The sequence below is a fragment of the Choloepus didactylus genome, chromosome Y (genome assembly GCF_015220235.1).
Source record: "Choloepus didactylus isolate mChoDid1 chromosome Y, mChoDid1.pri, whole genome shotgun sequence".
In the NCBI taxonomy this organism is placed as follows: domain Eukaryota; kingdom Metazoa; phylum Chordata; class Mammalia; order Pilosa; family Megalonychidae; genus Choloepus; species Choloepus didactylus.
In genome coordinates this window covers 11,938,698-11,963,497 of record NC_051335.1, presented here as the reverse complement: position 1 = coordinate 11,963,497, position 24,800 = coordinate 11,938,698, and the positions used below count along the sequence as shown (strand labels likewise).

General features: G+C 38.1%; 2 protein-coding genes and 1 pseudogene across 7 annotated transcripts in view; 2 read left to right on the top strand and 1 right to left on the bottom strand.

The window, feature by feature from the left end:
- CDKL5 (cyclin dependent kinase like 5) overlaps positions 1-24,800 on the bottom strand; it is a 163,001-nt gene that overhangs the window by 2,987 nt on the left and 135,214 nt on the right. For all 6 annotated transcript variants that reach the window (XM_037822864.1, XM_037822863.1, XM_037822866.1 and 3 more), the window contains 2 exons: positions 5,336-5,435; positions 39-158 (listed from right to left, as the gene is read on the bottom strand). In XM_037822864.1, coding sequence (XP_037678792.1) covers positions 39-158; positions 5,336-5,435 — 220 coding nt within the window. The remainder of the gene's footprint in view (positions 1-38; positions 159-5,335; positions 5,436-24,800) is intronic.
- Positions 13,522-14,227, top strand: LOC119524218 (replication protein A 14 kDa subunit). Its single transcript, XM_037822867.1, has one exon. The coding sequence runs from the start codon at positions 13,567-13,569 to the stop codon at positions 13,924-13,926; it is 360 nt and encodes a 119-aa protein (XP_037678795.1). The 5' UTR covers positions 13,522-13,566; the 3' UTR covers positions 13,927-14,227.
- On the top strand, positions 21,748-23,160 carry LOC119523965 (annotated as a pseudogene).

Genomic DNA, 24,800 nt, shown 5'->3' with positions numbered 1-24,800 from the left:
AGCATGGACAGTCTAAGGGTAATGCAGGCTCCACTCACTTGTGTCTGTAGATCTGAGATCTTCTCGGGACGCCACTCCTTTGGTCTGCTACTTGGGGTGCCAGCAGAGTGAATGGCTTTCTGTAATGTGAGAAGATCTGGGCTATCGGAATTGGGCACCTAAAGAAGAATATGGACAAGGATTCACTAATGCACACCAATAAGCCTAAATGAAATACGCAACCACACCCAAGAGGAGGACAAAACCAAAAAGCAAATCAAACCAAACCAAAACTCAACCCCCCCAAAAAAAAAGAAAAGAAAAAAAGACCCAACTAAAAAAAGGAACCAAACTCTCCCAATATTCACAATGCAAGTGATGCTAGTTAAATTCTGCTGCCCTTTTAATAATTTTCCCTGCATTAGGAAAAATTGGCAGAGGTCATGCAGCTTTGTTAAAACCTCAACCCTTAGAGCATTCCCATGCTGTTAGTTTTAGTCGCTGTAAAAGAGAGCAGTTAATTTGGGCTGTACCAGAAATTGCTGTCGTATCCTCATTTCATATTGCAGTTAGGTTATGAACCAGTTCAATAAAAGCAAAATTTTGTCCTGCTGGGAAAAATGATCCAAACACTGTATCTGGTGGTGCCAAAGGAGTCTAGAAGGCTTGTAAGGATAGCAAAGTGGGAAAATATGGTTTGAATCATATTCCCAAAACTGTGCCCAGTTAATCTGGGTCTAGCATTATACACTATGAAGTTGCTGGAAATTTGTGACACAAATTCCAGATGAATGCAATTTGTCTATTCACCAATTTTGGTGAACACAGTAGAGTAATGCCAAATGCCAAGCAAAAGCCTGGCTTTAAACTAAGTGACCAGCAAAAGCTAGAGCCAGGCAAGAAAAGAGCAAATCATCAACTAACAGAAGTTGTTTTTTTTTTTTTCATGGAGCCTGCTAGCTCATTCAATTTGGTCAATTCAACTTGGCTTCAAAGAAACAAATGGCAAACCAAGTGTTAACAAACTTTGTGAGCCAATTGAAGAGACATTTGCTAATCGTAAACGTTAATCTAATCCTTTACAGGAAATAAGAGATTTTATGAATGCTATCTGCCGATACTGTCTAATTGGGCAATCCAAACTAGCCTTTCACTAGTTTGTTTAATAGCCTTTATGCTTCATCCTTTTTAACTGATTCAGAAAATCCAGAATGGCAAAGAATTGCATCCATGTGAATTTATGGAACTGGCTCAGGTACTTAACCAGCATAAAGAGAATATGACCCCATGAAAATAAAAGACATGCTGTTGTCATCAGTAAAACAAGTTTACTGGAGCAGATTTCAGGGCTACCATACATAAAAATGGGTACCATGGGTGGAGTGACTACAGGAAGCTTTTTCAAAGAAGAACTATGCTTTAAATGATTCTTTGAATTAAAAAGAGGAAAGAGGGATTTCTTGATGCTTAGATTCTCCCCATTGGTGGAATCTGTCTGCAATATAAGATACAAATAAACTAAATGCAAAAAAAAAAAAAAAAAAGGTGCTTTTATTGAAACTATCAGCCCTTGGAAGCCCTCAAATGGTTAATTATTAACAGTCACTGAAAGAATATCTCCGTGCTGTGCATCTAGAGAGGTTTTCTGTCATTTCTCACCTGGACATGAAGATGCCAATAATGTAAATTCAAGACACACACAAACTTCTTCTAAGCATATAAAAAACATGTGGCTGTGATCAATCCCCATAGTAGGAGTATTTAGAGCCCTACAGACATCTACTTACATTAAGCTTACAAAATATCTAAGGATTTATCTCTTTATTATCAGAAACATGATTATTTTAAAGAACTGTATTTAAAGAGCTATTGAAGAGCCTCCATCTTTTTCTAATTGCTAGAGAAGACTTCAACAAAAATATCTATCATGCAATTTTCCTAATTAAGGAAAAAAAAAGATACTGCAATCCCTTATGAACTTGGTCAACTCTTGAGCCAGAAAACATCCTTTGGAAGAATATTGCTGTTGCAGGATACTAATGTTAAATAAGAAGCTTAATTCTACACTGTTAGAAAATATTTACCCAGTGGAAAATATCTGACACAATTCAGAATACTGGTTTTCAAAGTGAAGAAACTACAAGTTTAATCTTTCAATTGAAGCCTCATTACCAGTTGAGATACTAAGTAGGGTACGATTACAAAGTTGGCAAAGTCACCCTATGCTCTGAGGGCTTATGTAACTCTGGATATGTAACTTTCTGGATACGTAACTGAAGCCAGATTTCCAAAAGCAGCTTCCAGATTTGCATGAGTCAAACCAAGTACCTTAGCGAGACAATTATTCTTTGGCATCACTTTTCCCCATTTTGGTCTCAATTGTCGGAGAACTACAATGTACATGAAGGCATTCAGATCATCTTTTATGGGTGTGTGTATGAAGACACTAGAGTAAAACATCCCATAAATTTTCCTGTTCCAATGACAGGAAACCCAGGAGAGGGTTTCACTTTCACGCCTAAAGAGGCCAGAAGAAAGCACCCAGGAACAAGTGGCCAGAGACTCTCCACAGTGCTGGGTCCATGATATGGACTTGGTATTCAGGAGAACCCAGTTATATTCTCCCAAGTGATTGTGTAACTTTGGGCAGGTCACAACTTGCCTGGGCTCAATTCCTACATCAGTGAAATAAAGAGCTTAGATTAGATTTAAGATCAAACAGAGCTTTAAAATTTCATGCTTCTCTGGGCATCAGATTTTTTTAAAAATTTTCTCAATCAATATTTATTAAAACAAACTTACATATATGTCATCTTAAAATTTTGGATGCATATATGCAAATCTCAGTTTAGTAGCTATTTTCCTTGCTAGAAAGCATCCTGAATGTCTAAGGCAGAAAAGGAACTCACAAACACGTTGAGCTGAAACTGCTGTATTTGTCTGAAGTGTCAAATTAATACAAAGAGCCCCTCAATGCAAAAAGAAATTAGTTCCATAAGTAATAATGTCTCTAGTTTTACTGATTATTTCTTCCTTAAATCTATTTGAAAAGAAACAAACACACACACACACACGCACCTGATGTTCTTCAAAGGGAGGGACCATTAAGATCCAGCTTGTCCGGCAACGTTCAATTGCATATTCATATTTCTGTGTGAGAGCATGCTGCACCAAACCCTCCTCCCAGGCCAGCACTAGGATACTGCCTTTAACAGTTTCCCAAGATTTGTCAAATTGTGTGCTGGGTGGGCATCAGATTTTAATTTCTTAATCTTATGCAAAGGCCACAATATCTTAAGTTTTCCAAAGCTCTAGAAAATGGGGGGGGGGGTGTTTAAATGCTCATTCTAAGTGCTCTTGGGAAATCTTACCCTAGGCACCAAGGCACTTAATTTTTAATTTCTTTTTCCTTTCATTCAAAAAATGCAGAGGAACAAACAGCTTTTGGTTTGGCAGGCATAAGGCATTGGGGCCTATGCAGAGATATTTTGTAGTTAGCTTACATATCAAAAATGAAACTTACGAAAACCGAAAAAGGAAAGTAAATTCAAACAGAGGATGCTAGAGGATAGTAATTTTCCCATTTACCCTAATCTATAGTATCTAAACATCTAAAATTTGAACCAGATCTTGATTAATAACATGTATATACTCTACTCATGCCACATTGAGCCAAGTGCTTTAGGATTAATATTGGTCTAAGGCAGACATCAAAAGCTAAATCTATATACAAAACTACCATCAATTCCTTAATCCTCCCTACTTTCTGTCACTTAATCACCTCATCATGGCTGCAGACCTATCTGCGGTTAAGAACAAAACAAAATTCTTGAAATAAACATAACAGTGGTTAGGAGGAAGTGGCCTAAGTTTAATGCCCATAATAGATAAGAATGTTCTATAGACAATGATAAAAGTTTTATTTTATATATAAGGTTAAAATATATTGAGGTTAAATCAGGTCTTCCGTTCATCCAGTCTAAGTAACATATAATGTTTGATGGACTAGCATTTTGATTTGACATTCTGCTTTAAGTGAGCTTCAGTTAGACACAGGCAGTTTTTAATTTTTATTTTTAAATGAAAATTTCAGGAATATTATGTAGCCATTTAAACGAAAATAAAGTTTGTGTAGTAAAATATATTTTGTGTCTATATAGATATCTAGGTAGATATAGAGATAGATATACTATTAAAGGCCAGAATAAAAAAATTGTACCAGGAATGATTATTATTTAAAATAAATGAAAAAACTCACCTTCTTTCCTCAAACATAAACACAGGCTAAAAAGGTAGAAGGAAATATACCAAAATCCTTATAGTGGCTGTGGTAAGATAGTAAGATCAAAAATGATCTTTTTCTTTTTCTCAGTTTTTCTGTAATGAGCTCATTTGCGTGACAGAAATTCATACTCTACGTTATTATCATCTAACTCATCTTTACTTACCCTGGAGTCATAATCCTAGAACTTTCATAATGGAAAGGGCATCAAAAACACTGAAGTCCATCCCAACAGGCCATTTTGATTATGCCTTTTTCCTCTTCAAATAAATGAGAGTAAATCATATGAAGTAAAACTAGAAACAATGCCATTTAAAACAGCTAATTCAACCTTGTTTCACAAATCAGAGTGGGCAACAGGCCTCATTTGGGTGAAGAATTGCTTCTGCTGCTGCCCTGTAGCAGCATGCTGTTTTTTTCCACGTCACTAACCAGCAGAATCCCTGTTGGATGGTTCAGTGAAGTGATGGGCATGGTTCCATGGAGCCAGCCCTTTTGAGACAGAAGGGTCCCAGAAGACAAGGCACATTCCATCTCACAATTCAATCACAAGATAAACATGTCTTCTTAGAAAAGAAAGTCCTGAAATGTCAAATACCATCTCCTATCTGTGACTACACAACCCAGAAACACACTTGTCAGCATGAGAATTCTATAACAAGCCAGGGGAGCATAATGAAAGATGGTTATTTATGAATTTTCAGATTCAAATGTAAACCAAAACCACTTCCTAAGTTTCTGCATGTCACTAAACCCCCAGAGAGAAATAAATCCTGCAGATTCAGTTTTTACATGAATATATATTCACATGGATGGGAAGTCTATTCGTCGAGGGTTAAAGTGTGCTCTCTCTTCAAAATTAAATTTCTTCTATTCTTGGAGATTGTGTTGAACCTAGAAAAACCTCTGTGAGAGGAGGACAGTTGAACAGAATTTCAGAAGGAAAATATATAGTGTATAGATGTCAAGTTTCAACAAGAAAATAATTTTGACTGCCATACAAAAAGTATAAAATAGCCACAGAATCATGCAGAAACATATGCTGTTATGTATAGAAATTGGTGATCTACTTACTGTTTGAGATTTTTTCTTTTTCTTTTTCATGGACCTGAAAAACCCTTGCTTTTCCTTCTCCTTGAGTTGTTCGGAATGACTAATATTTTCAGGACTTTTCCTAAATGGGAAGACATTTTTACGATATCAAGTTTTTTTCAATCATTCTCTTACCATATGACAAATATACTGAATACTAAAAATGCATGTCTCCGGGTTCAAATAGCCACAAAGAATCAAGCACAGAAGTAAAGTCTCTAGAAAAGCATGAGAGAAACAGAATACAGTCACCGTAGTTAACGATCATCCTTTGGTATAAGTTCACTCTATCAATCTGGGCATCATTACCAGTGATCTGTAACTGTGTTGCAGGACCATTTCTATGCTGTTAAAAACCTCAAAATTGGAGATTCTGAAAAATACATGGACATAAAGGATGCCTTTTCTGTAAACCCTCCAAGGGAAATAACAGAAACATTTTCAATACTTTCATTTCTCTAGTTACCTTTTAAAAATCAGCTCAAGAAGTTTATTAGTGACTTGCCAAGTTATAGAATATAAAAATCAACGTTGCTAAAGAAACATTATAAATAAAAGTAAAAACTGCCTGAAACTGGAAAATGTCTTTATAAATAACTTAGACCACTTAAAACTAAATAAAAAATAGTTAAAAAAATGTAGACAGAAGGAATGCTTTAAAAAGCTTCATACTGGCGTTAAGCTTAATACCACTGAAGCTACAGGATATTTTAATGAAAACAGAAAATATTAAAAGACAGGAAATAGGACACCTTGGCTCCAGTAAGTTGGTTACTTTTATGCTAAAGAGGACCATATTATTTTATTTAATTTATGGTTTTTAAAAAGTAACTCAACTAGTGCTATTCTAGAAGAAGGTACATTACATGGGCTTTATTTAAATTTGAATATATGAATGTGTAAAACCATTTTCTCAAATGATTGGATTCTTTCTATCGGTTATTCCCTAAAATCAAGAGTGGTAGAAATGTTAAAGGTGACAGAGCTAGTTTATATTTACGTTTTAGAACACCTAACAGTGAGGAAGTTACTACTAGAAAATCGAAGAAAATATGAGCAAAACAGCATCCTATATTTATTTTATTTAATCTCTGGGAAGGCAGAAAAACATCCATATAAATGATGAGAGAGTCACATGATAGAAAATACCATGAAGGTATTAAAAATAAATCAAACTTTCAACAAATATTAAAATATGAAGGAAAACTCAAACTACAATACTAAGTGGGAAAAAAGCAGGATTCAAAATTTCCTACATGGATGTCAACAACTTGGTGATGTAAGACACGTTGGAAAAGTCTCCCCTAAGAATCAACAAATAAAAGGACAAATCCCACTTGATTAAAACTCTGGAGGACCATAGAGACTGGAAAAAAACTTCACAAACACTGAACCGAAGAAAAAGAAAAATAATCTCCAAGATCAGGTAGGAAATTTCTGTTCTGGTCCTGCCAGTCCAGACCCCTCCCCTTCACTCGGTCCCATGCAGCTTGGGAGTGGCACAGAGGCAGCACGGCCCGGGTCCCTCCTGCTGCAGATGCAGACTATAGAGCCACTCATGGCAGCAAGTTAGAACCCCATGCATATCCAGGCACAAGGACCCCAGTCCGCAGAGACCCAGGGTAGAACACAAGCAGCTGAGGAGTGTCAGATACAAAAGGGCCTACAGGGGTTCAAAAAAGAGAGAGAAAAGACAGACAGACAGACAGACACACACACACACACACACACACACACACACACACACACACAACATGGCAGAACTGCTGGCAAGAGATGCACACACTCAATCCAGTCTCTATTGGCTGGACTACCTAAACACAAAACGGACTTGTCTGGATTGACCCCATCTAGGTCCCCAGGGCAGGATACTGTAATGGAGAAGAAACCAGAGGCAGAAAAGCCTCCCAGAAGGAGCAGGGGGGACTAAATTGCTATAAAACAGGACAGGTCCCAGAAAACAAGACAGGTCCCAAAGTGAAAAGTATAAGGTAAAAGGGGTACTTTGTGAGGGACAGAATTAAAACAAATCATAGGAGCTGGGGAGATAATTCTGCAGAAAAACAAAAAGAACAAATCAAGATTCCTGGAGAAGGAACAGAGGAAAGGAAGCTTTTTCTTGGAGGTGAAACAATTTCAAAATAATAATAATAATAATAATAATAATAATAATAATAATAATAATGATGCAATCTTAACAATTGTACAGCATATCCAGGGCAAGAATCAGAGGAAGAAGAGCTGAAAAAATCTGAGCAGTTAAACATGGGCTCCTCTAAAGGTCCAGAATAAGTTGGACCAAGCATCAAAGAAGAGTCTCAACACAAAGCCAATCAACAATATAACCCAGACAAGAGGGAGAAATGAACCTCCAGAGTTAACTCATCAAGATAACCAGGTACCCAGACATCAACAAAAAATTACAAGCCATACTAAGAAACAGGAAGATATGTCTCAGCCAAGGGAACAAATTAAAATTTCAGAAGACAGAGAATTTGGAATAACTAATCAAAGAAGTTCAAATAAATCTCCTAAATCAATTCAAGAGATGAAGGAAAATATGGACATGGAGCTAAAGGATATTAAGAAGACAATGTGTTAACATAAAGTATTTGAAAATATAAAAAGAAATATAACAGAAATTATGGAGATGAAAGACATAATAAAGGAGATGAAAAATACACCAGAAGCACACAACAGCAGATTTGAACAGGCTAGAAGAAAGAATCAGCTAACCAGAAGACAGGACAACAGAAATCATATAATCAGAAGAGCAGATAGAGAAAATAGAAAAATTGAGCAGTGTCTCAGGGATTTGAAGGATAGCGTGAAGTGCACAAACATATGCATCATGGGTGTCCCAGAAGAAGAAAAGAAGGGAAAAGGGGCAGAAAGAATATTAGAGGAAATAATGGCTGAAAACTTCCTAACTCTTATGAAAGACATAAATATCCATGTCCAAGAAGCGCAATGTATCCCAAACAGAATAAATCCTAATAGACCTACTCCCAGACACATACTAATCAGAATGTCAAATGCCAAAGATAAAAGAGAGAATTCTGAAAGCAGCAAGAGAAAAGCGATTTGTCATATAAAAGGAATCTTCAATAAGAGTAAGCAACAATTTCTCATTGGAAACCATGAAGGTGAGAAGGTAGTGGTATGATATAATTAAGGTACTGAAAGAGAAACACTGCCAGCCCGAAATTCTTTATCTGGCAAAACTATACTTCAAAAGTGAGGGAAAGTTTAAAAATTCACAGACAAACAGAAACTGAGAGAGTTCATCAACAAAAGACCTGCCCTACAAGAATTACTAAAGGGAATTCTGCAGGTTGAAAGGAAAAGTCAGGAAAGAGTGGCTTGGAGTAGTGTGAAGAAATGATGATCTTCAGGAGGGGTAACTTAGAGGGTAAATGCAAAATCCAATACTATACTACTATGTCCTCAATATATAACTCTACTTTTTAATTCCTGTAAGAGTTAGAATACAATTGAACAAGAAAAAGGCTTATTTCCTCATAATGGCCATGCAAAATACACAGAGGTAATGTGGGACAAAAATAAAATAAAGAGGGGAAACAGAGGGACATCGGAGCAGAGAATGTGTATGCTACTGAAGCTAAGTTGGCATATTTTCAAATTAGAAGGTTATTGATGGAGGTTGTGTAATATAAACTGCAGGGTAACCACAAAAAAAGTATTTTAAAAATATACAGAAACATAAACGAGAATGGGATCAGTCATATATACCACAAAAAATCAACTATACAGAAAAGGAGGTTACAATAAAGGAAAAGAGACCATAAAAAAGATATGATACATAAAAACCAAAGGACAAAATGTCTGACGTAGGTACTGCCTTTACAGTAATAACACTGAATGTCAATGGTTTAAATGCCCCAATCAAAAGACACAGGATTGGCAGAATGGATAAAAAAGATGATCCAACTATATGATGTTTGCAAGAAACTCACATTAGACACAAAGACACAAACAGGTTGGAAGTAAAAGGATGGAAAAAGATATTCCATGCAAATAATAACCAAAAAGAGCTGGGGTAGCTATGTTAATAACAGAAAAAATAGATTTTTAAGTCAAAAACTGTTACAAGAGACAAAGAAAGACACTATATATTAATAAAATATGGTCAATCCACCAAGAAGAAATAACAATCATAAATATTTATGCACCAAACCATGATGCCCCAACATACATGAGACAAACACTGGAAAAACCAAAGGGAGAAACACACAGCTCTACAACAATAGCTGGAGACTTCACTACACCATTCTCATCAATAGATAAAACATCTAGACAGAAGATTAACAAGGAAACAGAGAACGTGAATAATATGATAAATGAACTAGACATAACAGACAGATGTGCAACATTTACACCCCAAGTCATGTGCACATGGATCGTTCTCCAGGAGAGACCACATGTTGGATCACAAAACAAGTCTCAATAAATTTAAAAAGACTGAAATTATACTGAGTATCTTCTCTGACTATAATGGAATGAATCTAGAAGTCAATAAAAGGCAGAGAACTGGAAAATCCACAAATATATGGAAGATAAATGACTCAAACAATCAGTGGGACAAAGAAGAAATTACAAGTAAATCTGTAAATATCTTGAGACGAATGAAAATGAAACAACATATAGCAACTTATGGGATGCAGCAAAGGCAGTGCTGAGAGAGACATTTATAGCTGTAAATGCTTAAATTAAAAAAGAAGAGCGAGCTAAAATTAAAGACTTAACTGTATACCTGGAGAAACTAGAAAAGAACAGCAAACTAAACCCAAAGAAAGCAGAAGGAAATAACAAAGACTAGAGAAGAAATAAATGAAATTGAGAATAAAAAAACCAACAGAAAACATTAACAAAACCAAATCCTGGTTCTTCAAAAAGATCAATAAAATTGAAAAAATCTCAGCTAGACTGACAGAAACACATGAACAACCTACATTGACTCTAGAAGAAATAGAAGATCTCAACAGACCAATTATGAAAGATTGAATCAGTCATCAAAAACCTCCCAACAAAAAAAGCCCAGGACCAGACAGATGGCTTCACAGGTGAATTCTACCAATCATTCCAAGAATTAATACCAAGCCTGCTGAAATATTTCTAAACAATTGAACAGGAGGGCACACTACCTAACTCATTCCATGAGGCCAAAATCACCTTCATACCAAAGCCAGATAAAGATACTACAAGGAAAAAAAAAAATCACAGATCAATTTCTATTATGAATATAAATGCAAAAATCCCCAATATTAAAACACTGGCAAATCGAATCCAACTGCACACGAAAAGAATTATACACCATGATCAAATGGGTTTTATCCCAGGTATGCAAGGGTGGTTCAACATAAGAAAATCAATTAATATAATACACTACATTAATAAAGCAAAGGAAAAAAAAAACATATGGTCATCTCAGTTGACAGAGATAGGCATCTGACAAAATCCAGCACCTTTATTGATAAAAACACGGAAAAATAGGAATAGAAGGACTCTTCCTCAACACGATAAAGGGCATATATGAAAAACCCACAACTAACATCAATTGTAACAATGCTTTCCCTCTAAGATCTAGAACAATGACAAGGATGTCCACTGTCACTATTGTTATTCAACATTGTACTGGAAGTTCTACCCAGAGCAGTTATGCAAGAAAAAGAAACAAAAGGCATCCAAATTGGAAAAAAAGAATCAAAACTTTCACTATTTGCAGATGACATGATCATATATAAGGAATGTTGTGAAAAATCTACATCAAAGCTACAAGAGCTAATAAATGAATTCAGCAAAGTGGCAGGGTCCAAGATCAACACACAAAAACCAGTAGTGTTTTTATACACTAGTAAGGAGCAATCTGAGGAAGAAATAAAAAAAAAAATTCCATTTACGATAGCAATTAAAAGAATCAAATATCCAGCAATAAATTTAAACCAGAATGTAAAGGAGTTATACATGGAAAACTACAAAAGTCTGCTAAAAGAAATCAAAGATCTAAATAAACGGAAGGACATTCCATGCTCATGGATTAGAAGACTTGTGCTATTGTTAAGATGGCAATTCTACCGAAAATGATTTATAGATTCAATGTAATCCCCAACAAAATTCCAACAGCCTACTTTGTAGAAATGGAAAAGCCAATCATCAAGTTTATTTGGAAGGGTTAAGGGGCCCCGAATAGCCAAAAACATCTTGAAAAGGAAGAACGAAGTTGGAGGACATACACTTCCTGACTTTAAAGCTTATTACAGAGGCGGGGCAAGATGGCAGACTGGTGAGCTGTATGTTTTAGTTACTCCTCCAGGAAAGTAGGTAGAAAGCCAAGAACTGCGTGGACTGGACACCACAGAGCAATCTGACTTTGGGCATACTTCATACAACACTCATGAAAACGTGGAACTGCTGAGATCAGCGAAATCTGTAAGTTTTTGTGGCCAGGGGACACGCGCCCCTCCCTGCCAGGCTCAGTCCCGGGGGAGGAGGGGCTGTCAGCTCCGGGAAGGAGAAGGGAGAACTGCAGTGGCAGCCCTTATCGGAAACTCATTCTACTGATTCAAACTCCAACCATAGATAGACTGAGACCAGACACCAGAGAATCTGAGAGCAGCCAGCCCAGCAGAGAGGAGACAGGCATAGAAAAAAAAACAACACGAAAAACTCCAAAATAAAAGCGGAGGATTTTTGGAGTTCTGGTGAACATAGAAAGGGGAAGGGCCCTGAGGCGCATATGCAAATCCTGAAGAAAAGCTGATCTCTCTGCCCTGTGGACCTTTCCTTAATGGCCCTGGTTGCTTTGTCTCTTAGCATTTCAATAACCCATTAGATCTCTGAGGAGGGCCCGGTTTTTTTTTTTTTGTTTTTTGTTTTTTGTTTGTTTTTTTTTTTTTTTTAAATCCTTTTTTCTTTTTCTAAAACAATTACTCTAAGAAGCCCAATACAGAAAGCTTCAAAGACTTGCTATTTGGGCAGGTCAAGGAGAGCTCTGAGACAAAACGCAATAATCCAGTGGCTGAGAAAATTCACTAAACACCAAAACTTCCCAAGAAAAGGGGGGTGTCCGCTCACAGCCATCATCCTGGTGGACAGGAAACACTCCTGCCCATCGCCAGCCCCATAGCCCAGAACTGCCCCAGACAACCCAGTGTGACGGAAGTGCTTCAAATAACAGGCACACACCACAAAACTGGGCGTGGACATTAGCCTTCCCTGCAACCTCAGCTGATTGTCCCAGAGTTGGGAAGGTAGAGCAGTGTGAATTAACAAAGCCCCATTCAGCCATCATTTCAGCAGACTGGGAGCCTCCCTACACAGCCCAGCAGCCCAGAACTGCCCTGGGGGGACGGCACTCACCTATGACATAGCACAGTCATCCCTCAACAGAGGACCCGGGGTGCACGGCCTGGAAGAGGGGCCCACTTGCAAGTCTCAGGAGCCATATGCCAATACCAAGGACTTGTGGGTCAGTGGCAGAGACAAACTGTGGCAGGACTGAACTGAAGGATTAGACTATTGCAGCAGCTTTAAAACTCTAGGATCACCAGGGAGATTTGATTGTTAGAGCCACCCCCCCTTCCCTGACTGCCCAGAAACACGCCCCATACACAGGGCAGGCAACACGGACTACACACGCAAGCTTGGTACACCAATTGGACCCCACAAGACTCATTCCCCCACTCACCAAAAAGGCTAAGCAGGGGAGAACTGGCTTGTGGAGAACAGGTGGCTCGTGGACGCCACCTGCTGGTTAGTTAGAGAAAGTGTACTCCACGAAGCTGTAGATCTGATAAATTAGAGATAAGGACTTCAATTGGTCTACAAATCCTAAAAGAACCCTATCAAGTTCAGCAAATGCCACGAGGCCAAAAACAACAGAAAATTATAAAGCATATGAAAAAAACCAGACGATATGGATAACCCAAGCCCAAGCACCCAAATCAAAAGACCAGAAGAGACACAGCACCTAGAGCAGCTACTCAAAGAACTAAAGATGAACAATGAGACCATAGTACGGGAGATAAAGGAAATCAAGAAGACCCTAGAAGAGCATAAAGAAGACATTGCGAGACTAAATAAAAAAATGGATGATCTTATGGAAATTAAAGAAACTGTTGACCAAATTAAAAAGATTCTGGGTTTCAGGCGTGTGTCAGTTTCCCGCCAGCTGTAAGTCTTGCGCCGCCGTCATGGCGGACATAATGGAGTTGCCGAGGCGGCGCGTCAACGCGAGCATGCTAGCTCAGTTCATCGACCGACCTGTATGCTTCGTAGGGAGGCTGGAAAAGATTCATCCCACTGGAAAAATGTTTATTCTTTCAGATGGAGAAGGGAAAAATGGAACTGTTGAGTTGATGGAGCCTCTTGATGAAGAAATCTCTGGAATTGTGGAAGTAGTTGGAAGAGTGACAAACAAGGCAACTATCATGTGTGCATCTTACATCCAGTTTAAAGAAGATAATCATCCTTTTGATCTTGGACTCTACAATGAAGCTGTGAAAATTACCCATGAGTTCCCTCAGTTTTTTCCTTTGGGGATTGTGCAGTAGGATTGACCTTGATGAATTTTTTATGATTGTGAAAGATCTACATTAAAGACTATTAAAAGGAGGCTTCTGATGTTTGAGGGAGAAATCTTTGTGATTTCTAATATTTAATTTGTTCTTTTTAAAGTTCCATTTACTTAACCATAGATACTCCAATCCAGTCTTTGGTGAAACTGTTATATTGACATTTCTCACCTAAGGAGTAATCGTTCTCTTATAAAGAATCACTTTTCTAGTGTACAGATTAGATCCAGAGCAAAACAATTGTCTGAATTTAGTTTTGTGTTTTATTAATAAAAATTAAAATAGAAAAAAAAAAAAAAAAAAAAAGATTCTGGACACTCATAGTACAAGACTAGAGGAAGTTGAACAACGAATCAGTGACCTCGAAGATGACAGAATGGAAAATGAAAGCATAAAAGAAAGAATGGGGAAAAAAATTGAAAAAATCGAAATGGACCTCAGGGATATGATAGATAATATGAAACGTCCAAATATAAGACTCATTGGTGTCCCAGAAGGGGAAGAATAGGGTAAAGGTCTAGGAAGAGTATTCAAAGAAATTGTTGGGGAAAACTTCCCAAATCTTCTAAACAACATAAATACACAAATCATAAATGCTCAGCGAACTCCAAATAGAATAAATCCAAATAAACCCACTCCGAGACATATACTGATCACACTCTCAAACACAGAAGAGAAGGAACAAGTTCTGAAAGCAGCAAGAGAAAAGCAATTCACCACATACAAAGGAAACAGCATAAGACTAAGTAGTGACTACTCAGCAGCCACCATGGAGGCGATATATTTAAAATTCTGAGTGAGAAAAATTTCCAGCCAAGAATACTTTATCCAGCAAAGCTCTCCTTCAAATTTGAGGGAGAGCATAAATTTTTCACAGACAAAGAAATGCTGAGAGAATTTGCTAACAAGAGACCTGCCCTACTGGAGATACTAAAGGGAGCCCTACAGACAGAGAAACAAAGAAAGGACAGAGAGACTTGGAGAAAGGTTCAGTACTAAAGAGATTCGGTATGGGTACAATAAAGGATATTAATAGAGAGAGGGGAAAAATATGACAAACATAAACCAAAGGATAAGATGGCGGATTCAAGAAATGCCTTCACGGTTATAACGTTGAATGTAAATGGATTAAACTCCCCAATTAAAATATATAGATTCGCAGAATGGATCAAAAAAAATGAACCATCAATATGTTGCATACAAGAGACTCATCTTAGACACAGGGACACAAAGAAACTGAAAGTGAAAGGATGGAAAAACATATTTCATGCAAGCTACAGCCAAAAGAAAGCAGGTGTAGCAATATTAATCTCAGATAAAATAGACTTTAAATGCAGGGATGTTTTGAGAGACAAAGAAGGCCACTACATACTAATAAAAGGGGCAATTCAGCAAGAAGAAATAACAATCGTAAATGTCTATGCACCCAATCAAGGTGCCACAAAATACATGAGAGAAACACTGGCAAAACTAAAGGAAGCAATTGATGTTTCCACAATAATTGTGGGAGACTTCAACACATCACTCTCTCCTATAGATAGATCAACCAGACAGAAGACCAATACGGAAATTGAAAACCTAAACAATATGATAAATGAATTAGATTTAACAGACATATACAGGACATTACATCCCAAATCACCAGGATACACATACTTTTCTAGTGCTCACGGAACTTTCTCCAGAATAGATCATATGCTGGGACATAAAACAAGCCTCAATAAATTTAAAAAGATTGAAATTATTCAAAGCACATTCTCTGACCACAATGGAATACAATTAGAAGTCAATAACCATCAGAGACTTAGAAAATTCACAAATACCTGGAGGTTAAACAACACACTCCTAAACAATCAGTGGGTTAAAGAAGAAATAGCAAGAGAAATTGCTAAATATATAGAGACGAATGAAAATGAGAACACAACATACCAAAACCTATGGGATGCAGCAAAAGCAGTGCTAAGGGGGAAATTTATAGCACTAAACGCATATATTAAAAAGGAAGAAAGAGCCAAAATCAAAGATCTAATGGATCAACTGAAGAAGCTAGAAAATGAACAGCAAACCAATCCTAAACCAAGTACAAGAAAAGAAATAACAAGGATTAAAGAAGAAATAAATGACATAGAGAACAAAAAAACAATAGAGAGGATAAATATCACCAAAAGTTGGTTCTTTGAGAAGATCAACAAGACTGACAAGCCCCTAGCTAGACTGACAAAATCAAAAAGAGAGAAGACCCATATAAACAAAATAATGAATGAAAAAGGTGACATAACTGCAGATCCTGAAGAAATTAAAAAAATTATAAGAGGATACTATGAACAACTGTATGGCAACAAACTGGATAATGTAGAGGAAATGGACAATTTCCTGGAAACATATGAACAACCTAGACTGACCAGAGAAGAAATAGAAGACCTCAACCAACCCATCACAAGCAAAGAGATCCAATCAGTCATCAAAAATCTTCCCACAAATAAATGCCCAGGGCCAGATGGCTTCACAGGGGAATTCTACCAAACTTTCCAGAAAGAACTGACACCAATCTTACTCAAACTCTTTCAAAACATTGAAGAAAATGGAACACTACCTAACTCATTCTATGAAGCTAACATCAATCTAATACCAAAACCAGGCAAAGATGCTACAAAAAAGGAAAACTACCGGCCAATCTCCCTAATGAATATAGATGCAAAAATCCTCAACAAAATACTTGCAAATCGAATCCAAAGACACATTAAAAAAATCATACACCATGACCAAGTGGGGTTTATTCCAGGCATGCAAGGATGGTTCAACATAAGAAAATCAATCAATGTATTACAACACATTAACAAGTCAAAAGGGAAAAATCAATTGATCATCTCAATAGATGCTGAAAAAGCATTTGACAAAATCCAACATCCCTTTTTGATAAAAACACTTCAAAAGGTAGGAATTGAAGGAAACTTCCTCAACATGATAAAGAGCATATATGAAAAACCCACAGCCAGCATAGTACTCAATGGTGAGAGACTGAAAGCCTTCCCTCTAAGATCAGGAACAAGACAAGGATGCCCGCTGTCACCACTGTTATTCAACATTGTGCTGAAAGTGCTAGCCAGGGCAATCCGGCAAGACAAAGAAATAAAAGGCATCCAAATTGGAAAAGAAGAAGTAAAACTGTCATTGTTTGCAGATGATATGATCTTATATCTAGAAAACCCTGAGAAATCGACGATACAGCTACTAGAGCTAATAAACAAATTTAGCAAAGTAGCGGGATACAAGGTTAATGCACATAAGTCAGTAATGTTTCTATATGCTAGAAATGAACAAACTGAAGAGACACTCAAGAAAAAGATACCATTTTCAAATAGCAACTAAAAAAATCAAGTACCTAGGAATCAACTTAACCAAAGATGTAAAAGACCTATACAAAGAAAACTACATAACTCTACTAAAAGAAATAGAAGGGGACCTTAAAAGATGGAAAAATATTCCATGTTCATGGATAGGAAGACTAAATGTCATTAAGATGTCAATTCTACCCAAACTCATCTACAGATTCAATGCAATCCCAATCAAAATTCCAACAACCTACTTTGCAGACTTGGAAAAGCTAGTTATCAAATTTATTTGGAAAGGGAAGATGCCTCGAATTGCTAAAGACACTCTAAAAAAGAAAAACGAAGTGGGAGGACTTACACTCCCTGACTTTGAAGCTTATTATAAAGCCACAGTTGCCAAAACAGCATGGTACTGGCACAAAGATAGACATATAGATCAATGGAATCGAATTGAGAATTCGGAGACAGACCCTCAGATCTATGGCCGACTGATCTTTGATAAGGCCCCCAAAGTCACTGAACTGAGTCATAATGGTCTTTTCAACAAATGGGGCTGGGAGAGTTGGATATCCATATCCAAAAGAATGAAGGAGGACCCCTACCTCACCCCCTACACAAAAATTAACTCAAAATGGACCAAAGATCTCAATATAAAAGAAAGTACCATAAAACTCCTAGAAGATAATGTAGGAAAACATCTTCAAGACCTTGTATTAGGCGGCCACTTCCTAGACTTTACACCCAAAGCACAAGCAACAAAAGAGAAAATAGATAAATGGGAACTCCTCAAGCTTAGAAGTTTCTGCACCTCAAAGGAATTTCTCAAAAAGGTAAAGAGGCAGCCAACTCAATGGGAAAAAATTTTTGGAAACCATGTATCTGACAAAAGACTGATATCTTGCATATATAAAGAAATCCTACAACTCAATGACAATAGTACAGTCGGCCCAATTATAAAATGGGCAAAAGATATGAAAAGACAGTTCTCTGAAGAGGAAATACAAATGGCCAAGAAACACATGAAAAAATGTTCAGCTTCACTAGCTATTAGAGAGATGCAAATTAAGACCACAATGAGATACCATCTAACACCGGTTAGAATGGCTGCCATTAAACAAACAGGAAACTACAAATGCTGGAGGGGATGTGGAGAAATTGGAACTCTTATTCACTGTTGGTGGGACTGTATAATGGTTCAGCCACTCTGGAAGTCAGTCTGGCAGTTCCTTAGAAAACTAGATATAGAGTTACCATTCGATCCAGCGATTGCACTTCTCGGTATATACCCGGAAGATCGGAAAGCAGTGACACGAACAGATATCTGCACGCCAATGTTCATAGCAGCATTATTCACAATTGCCAAAAGATGGAAACAACCCAAATGTCCTTCAACAGATGAGTGGATAAATAAAATGTGGTATATACACACGATGGAATACTACGCGGCAGTAAGAAGGAACGATCTCGTGAAACATATGACAACATGGATGAACCTTGAGGACATAATGCTAAGCGAAATAAGCCAGGCACAAAAAGAGAAATATTATATGCTACCACTAATGTGAACTTTGAAAAATGTAAAACAAATGGCTTATAATGTAGAATGTAGGGGAACTAGCAATAGAGAGCAATTAAGGAAGGGGGAACAATAATCCAAGAAGAACAGATAAGCTATTTAACGTTCTGGGGATGCCCAGGAATGACTATGGTCTGTTAATTTCTGATGGATATAGTAGGAGCAAGTTCAAAGAAATGTTGCTATATTAGGTAACTTTCTTGGGGTAAAGTAGGAACATGTTGGAAGTTAAGCAGTTATCTTAGGTTAGTTGTCTTTTTCTTACTCCCTTGTTATGGTCTCTTTGAAATGTTCTTTTATTGTATGTTTGTTTTCTTTTTAACTTTTTTTTCATACACTTGATTTAAAAAAGAAGGGAAAGTTAAAAAAAAAAAAAAAAACAAGGAAAAAAAAAAGATGTAGTGCCCCCTTGAGGAGCCTGTGGAGAATGCAGGGGTATTCGCCTACCCCACCTCCATGGTTGCTAACATGACCACAGACATAGGGGACTGGTGGTTTGATGGGTTGGGCCCTCTACCACAGGTTTTACCCTTGGGAAGACGGTTGCTGCAAAGGAGAGGCTAGGCCTCCCTATGGTTGTGCCTAAGAGCCTCCTCCCGAATGCCTCTTTGTTGCTCAGATGTGGCCCTCTCTCTCTGGCTAAGCCAACTTGAAAGGTGAAATCACTGCCCTCCCCCCTACGTGGGATCAGACACCCAGGGGAGTGAATCTCCCTGGCAGCGTGGAATATGACTCCCGGGGAGGAATGTAGACCTGGCATCGTGGGACGGAGAACATCTTCTTGACCAAAAGGGGGATGTGAAAGGAAATGAAATAAGCTTCAGTGGCAGAGAGAATCCAAAAGGAGCCGAGAGGTCACTCTGGTGGGCACTCTTACGCACACTTTAGACAACCTTTTTTAGGTTCTAAAGAATTGGGGTAGCTGGTGGTGGATACCTGAAACTATTAAACTACAACCCAGAACCCATGAATCTCGAAGACAGTTGTATAAAAATGTAGCTTATGAGGGGTGACAAGGGGATTGGGAAAGCCATAGGGACCACACTCCACTTCGTCTAGTTTATGGATGGATGAGTAGAAAAATAGGGGAAGGAAACAAACAGACAAAGGTACCCAGTGTTCTTTTTTACTTCAATTGCTCTTTTTCACTCTAATTATTATTCTTGTTATTCTTGTGTGTGTGCTAATGAAGGTGTCAGGGATTGATTTGGGTGATGAATGTACAACTATGTAATGGTACTGTGAACAATCAAAAGTACGATTTGTTTTGTATGACTGCGTATATGAATATATCTCAATAAAATGAAGATTAAAAAAAAAAAAAAAAAAGACATAATGCTGAGCAAAATAAGCCAGGCACAAAAAGAGAGATATTGTATGTTACCACTAATGTGAATTCTGTGAAAAATGTACAATGTTTTATACTGTAGAATGTAGGGGACCTAGAGATACCAATTAGTGGAGGGGGAATGATAATCTAATAAGAACAGATAAACTATGGAGGGTTATCTCAATGTTATGGGAATGCTCAGGAATGATTATGGTTTGTAAACTTTCTTGGATATAGTAAGATCATGTTGGAAGCAATAGAGTTATTTTAGGTTTTTTTTTTCTCTTATTCCTTTGTTTTCTTAGGGGTTGTTAATTTTCTTGGGGTATGGTAGGAACATGTTGGAAGCAATGTAGTTATTTTAGATTATTTGTTTTTCTTACTCCTGTGTTTGGACATGGTTTATTAATTTTCTTGGGGTATGGTAGGAACATGTTGGAAGCAAAGTAGTTATTTTAGGTTATTTGTTTTCCTTAATCCATTGCTTTGTTTGAAATGTTGTGGGGTTTTTTTGGTTGTTGTTTGCCTGTTTGTTTTTAATTTTTTGATAAACAAAGTTAAAAAATTGAAAAAAAATCAGTAGAGAAATGGGAGTAAAAACTAAATGACAAATAGGGTGGGATGGGGGGATGGTTTGGGTATTCTCTTTTCACTTTTATTTTTTATTCTTATTCTGATTCTTTCTGATGTAAGGAAAATGTTCAGAAATAGATTGTGGTGATGAACGCATAACTATATGATCATACTGTGAACAGTTGATTGTATACCATGGATGAGTGTATGGTTTGTGAATATATTTCAATAAAACTGAATTAAAAAAAAAATAAAATAAAATAAAGCTTATTACAAAGCTACAGTGGTCAAAACAACATGGTACTGGCAGAAGGAAAGATATATAGACCAATGGAATCAAATTGAAAGTTCGGAAATAGACCTTCACATCTATACCCAATTGATTTTTGACAGGGCTGGCAATTCCACTCAATTGGGAAAGAACAGTCACTTCAACAAATGGTGCTGGGAGAACAGGATATCCATATGCAAAAGAATGAAGGAGGACCCCTATCTCACACCACATTCAAAAATTAACTCAAAATGGATCTAAGACCTAAATGTAAGAACCAGGACTATAAAACTCCTAGAAGAAAAAGTAGGAAAGCATCTTCAGGATCTTGTGTTAGGCAATGGTTTCTTAGACTTTATACCCAAAGCACAAGCAACAGAATATATAAAAGAAATCCTACAACTCAACAATAAAAGGACAAACAACCCAACTAAAAAATGGTCAAAAGACCTGAATACACAACCCTCCAGAGGACACACATGAAAAGATTCTCAACATCATTAGCTATTAGGGAAATGCCAATCAAAAGCACAATGAGATACCATTTCACACCCACCAGAATGGCTACTATTAAAAAAAAAAACAGAAAATTACAAGTGTTGAAGAGGATGTGGAGAAATAGGAACACTCATTCATTGCTGGTGGAAATGTAAAATGGTTAAGCTGCTGTGGAAGACAGTTTGGCAGTTCCTCAGAAAGCTAAGTATAGAATTACCACATGACTCAGCAATCCCTCTACGAGGTACACATCCAAAAGAATTGAAAGCAGGGACTTGAACAGATATGTGCACCGTGGTGTTCACGGTGGCATTATTCACAATTGCCAAAAGACGGAAGCAACCCAAGTGTCCGTCAACCGATGAATGGATAAACACAATGTGGTATATACATAAATGGAATATTATTCAGTCGTAAAAAGGAATGATGTCCTGATACATGCAACAATATGGATAAACCCTGAAGACATGTTGAATGAAACATTATATGATCTCATTGATATGAAATAATTAGAATAAACACTCATAGAGCTAGAATCTAGAATACAGGTTACCAGGGGCTGGGTTGGGGGTAGGGAATGGAGAGATAATGGCTAATAAGTACAAAATTTCTATTTAGGTTGATTATATACAGCTTTAGAAATGGATGGTGGTGGTAAGTAGCACAATATTGTGAGTGTAATTAACAGCACTGAATTATATATGTGAATGTGGTTAAAAGGGGGAAGAGTTTTAGGTCATATATATGTTACTAGAATAAAAATTACGGATATAATCAAAAGGTTTTACAAACCACAGAAAATTTATTTTAAAAACCAAGAACTCAAGATAAAGGGTAACAAGGGAAAAGATTTACAAAACAAAAAGAGACAAAAGCAGAAGTAAAAATCACGATTTCTTGAAGGAACAATGAGAATTTCATCTTATGGATTTAGCCTAAAAGTTAATGGAAGGCCTCGGGACCTCTCTGGGGCCAGCAGTCGCCTGACCTGGGGCTATGGGCTCAGGTGATAACCACAGGCTTGGTGTCCAACCAGCAGCTGGCAGGTTGCTGCGCCACGGCGGTGGTGGAGGCGCTGGAGAACGCAGCCCACAAGGCAGAGGAGCTGCAGCTGATGCACGGTGCCAGTATCTGTAAGGGGTTCAACGTGTGTATGGGGTTTGGCTTCCTATCCATGACTGCCAGTGCTGGGGTCGTGCTCCATCTCCCAGTGGATGTCTTTGTGCATCAGAATAAGCTGCACATGGAGGGCTTTTGGAGCCTGAAGGAGGGCAAGGTAGCGGAGTTCACCTTTAAGGAGTCTGCCAAGGTCCTGGAATCTATCCATGTCACTGAACCTGGTGGGGTGTTCTGTATTGGGAGTGAGAGGTAGCCAAAGGGGAAGAATATGCAGAAGTGCAGATCAAAAGGAGACAAGGGCTATAACCGTGGAGGTCTCAACCATCATGCCAAAGAATGCAAGCTGCCACCCCAGCCCAAGAAGTGCCACTTCTGTCAGAGCATCAGCCATATAGTGGATTCATGTCCACTGCAAGCTCACCAGGTTCCCAGCTCACAGTGAAAGCCTTCCTGCTTTTGGGAGGAAGAAGAAGAGATCCACAGCCCTGCCCTGCTCCCAGAGGCCCAGAATTGAGCCACAGTGGGTGGGGGCAATCCTTTTGCAATCAAGAAGTTCCAAGGGGCAGACATCAATCAGCAGAGTAGAGAAAGTGGGATGGGGTGGGTAGGGTCAGCTGGCACTGCTATGTATCTCATGCCGGGGTCCACGGCATCACCCCCTCTTCCATCTTGGTGGGGAAAGGGGTGAGGCAGATGAACTCCAACCATGCTCTATCCAAATGCAAGTGAGGGCTTTCAGGAGAAATATCCCTAGAGCTTCCATGAAATACCCCTAGAATCTCCAGTTTTCTGACAGTGGTCTGGATAGGGAAGTTGTTTACCTTTGAAAGGATTTATAAAAATATTTCTCATGATAGAGTGAAAAGATTAAGCATGAGAGCAGATTGATGGACCTAACCCAGGATCCACTACATTCTGTGGGAGGGAACCTCTCAGGGGCAGGGCAGGATTTTTCCATGTCTTGTCTCCTCACAACCCACTCTTGGGACAGGGTGCTGGGAATCGTCTTAAGCAGTGGGTTGTGATGACAGGCAAAAGAAGTGGTTGGTGGGACAGCTACAGACCTACTGCTCCTAAGCTCATTCCTATCCCTTTCTGGGCCAATACAATTTTATTTATTTGTTCCCTTGGATAACTGCACCTTGGGTCCCACTTTCTCCATGATGCCAACTGCACTAGCTGTGTGTGAATGATGTACCTTGTGCATTTTAACTTTTTTTCTTAATATAAATATTCTGATTTTATATTTTTGTATATTTTAATCTAAGCCCCTCATTCCTGCACTGGGTTCTCAGATACATGAGCAATCGCAGGGATAAGTCAGCAGCAGCTCCAGGTTTGCACAGCAGGAATACTTTTTTGCTGTTGTTGCTTTATTACCACAAAGAACAACTATTTGAACTACCTCATTTTTTCCAATTAGAGCTGGCTTTTCTGCCATAGTATCCTCTTGAAATCCCTACATCTTGAAAGCGTTTCATGGGAGACTAGGTTTTAGGAGGTCGCCCAATGACTAGATCTCCATCTACTGGAAGACTGGCAATTAGTCTAAATGGAAAGATGGTGCAGAAAGGTTAGGAGAGGCTGGGCCAGTTTAAAGGTCAAGAAAGGAAGCCAAGGTTAAGTGAGCGTATCTATATATGTAGTAAGGGATACCTGTTCCCAACCTCTTAATCCTTAGGCACGGGACTTGCTTGGCACACCAGATCCATCCTTCACTGGATTAGGTGAGGCCTGCAATGTACAATGGGGGGCAGTGTGTCCAAAGATGGATGTATGAAGCAAAGACTAAAATCCTTAAACTTTCAAAATTCTGGACTTCTCCTGCTTGGTTTCCAGAGAGACCATAAGTGAAGGTTTCTTTGTGGTGTCCAGAGCCAATGTCCTACTCTACTACAGTAGTGATTATAGTGTTATGGTAGCAAAAGGAGAAAGGGGGTTTCGTTTACATGCCGAGGGATCACTGCAAACCTATCTGTGTTGAAAAGGGCAAATGCAATAGAACATATTGGGTGACATGTGTCTGATTCTGCATTCTTGTCTCCCCCAAATGCTGCCCCCCATTATTGTATTTGTCTGGGCTTTGTAGAACTTCACGAGTCACTGATTCGATGATTGCTAGGTGGCCTAGTTTGTGTAAATATAATGTGTTGG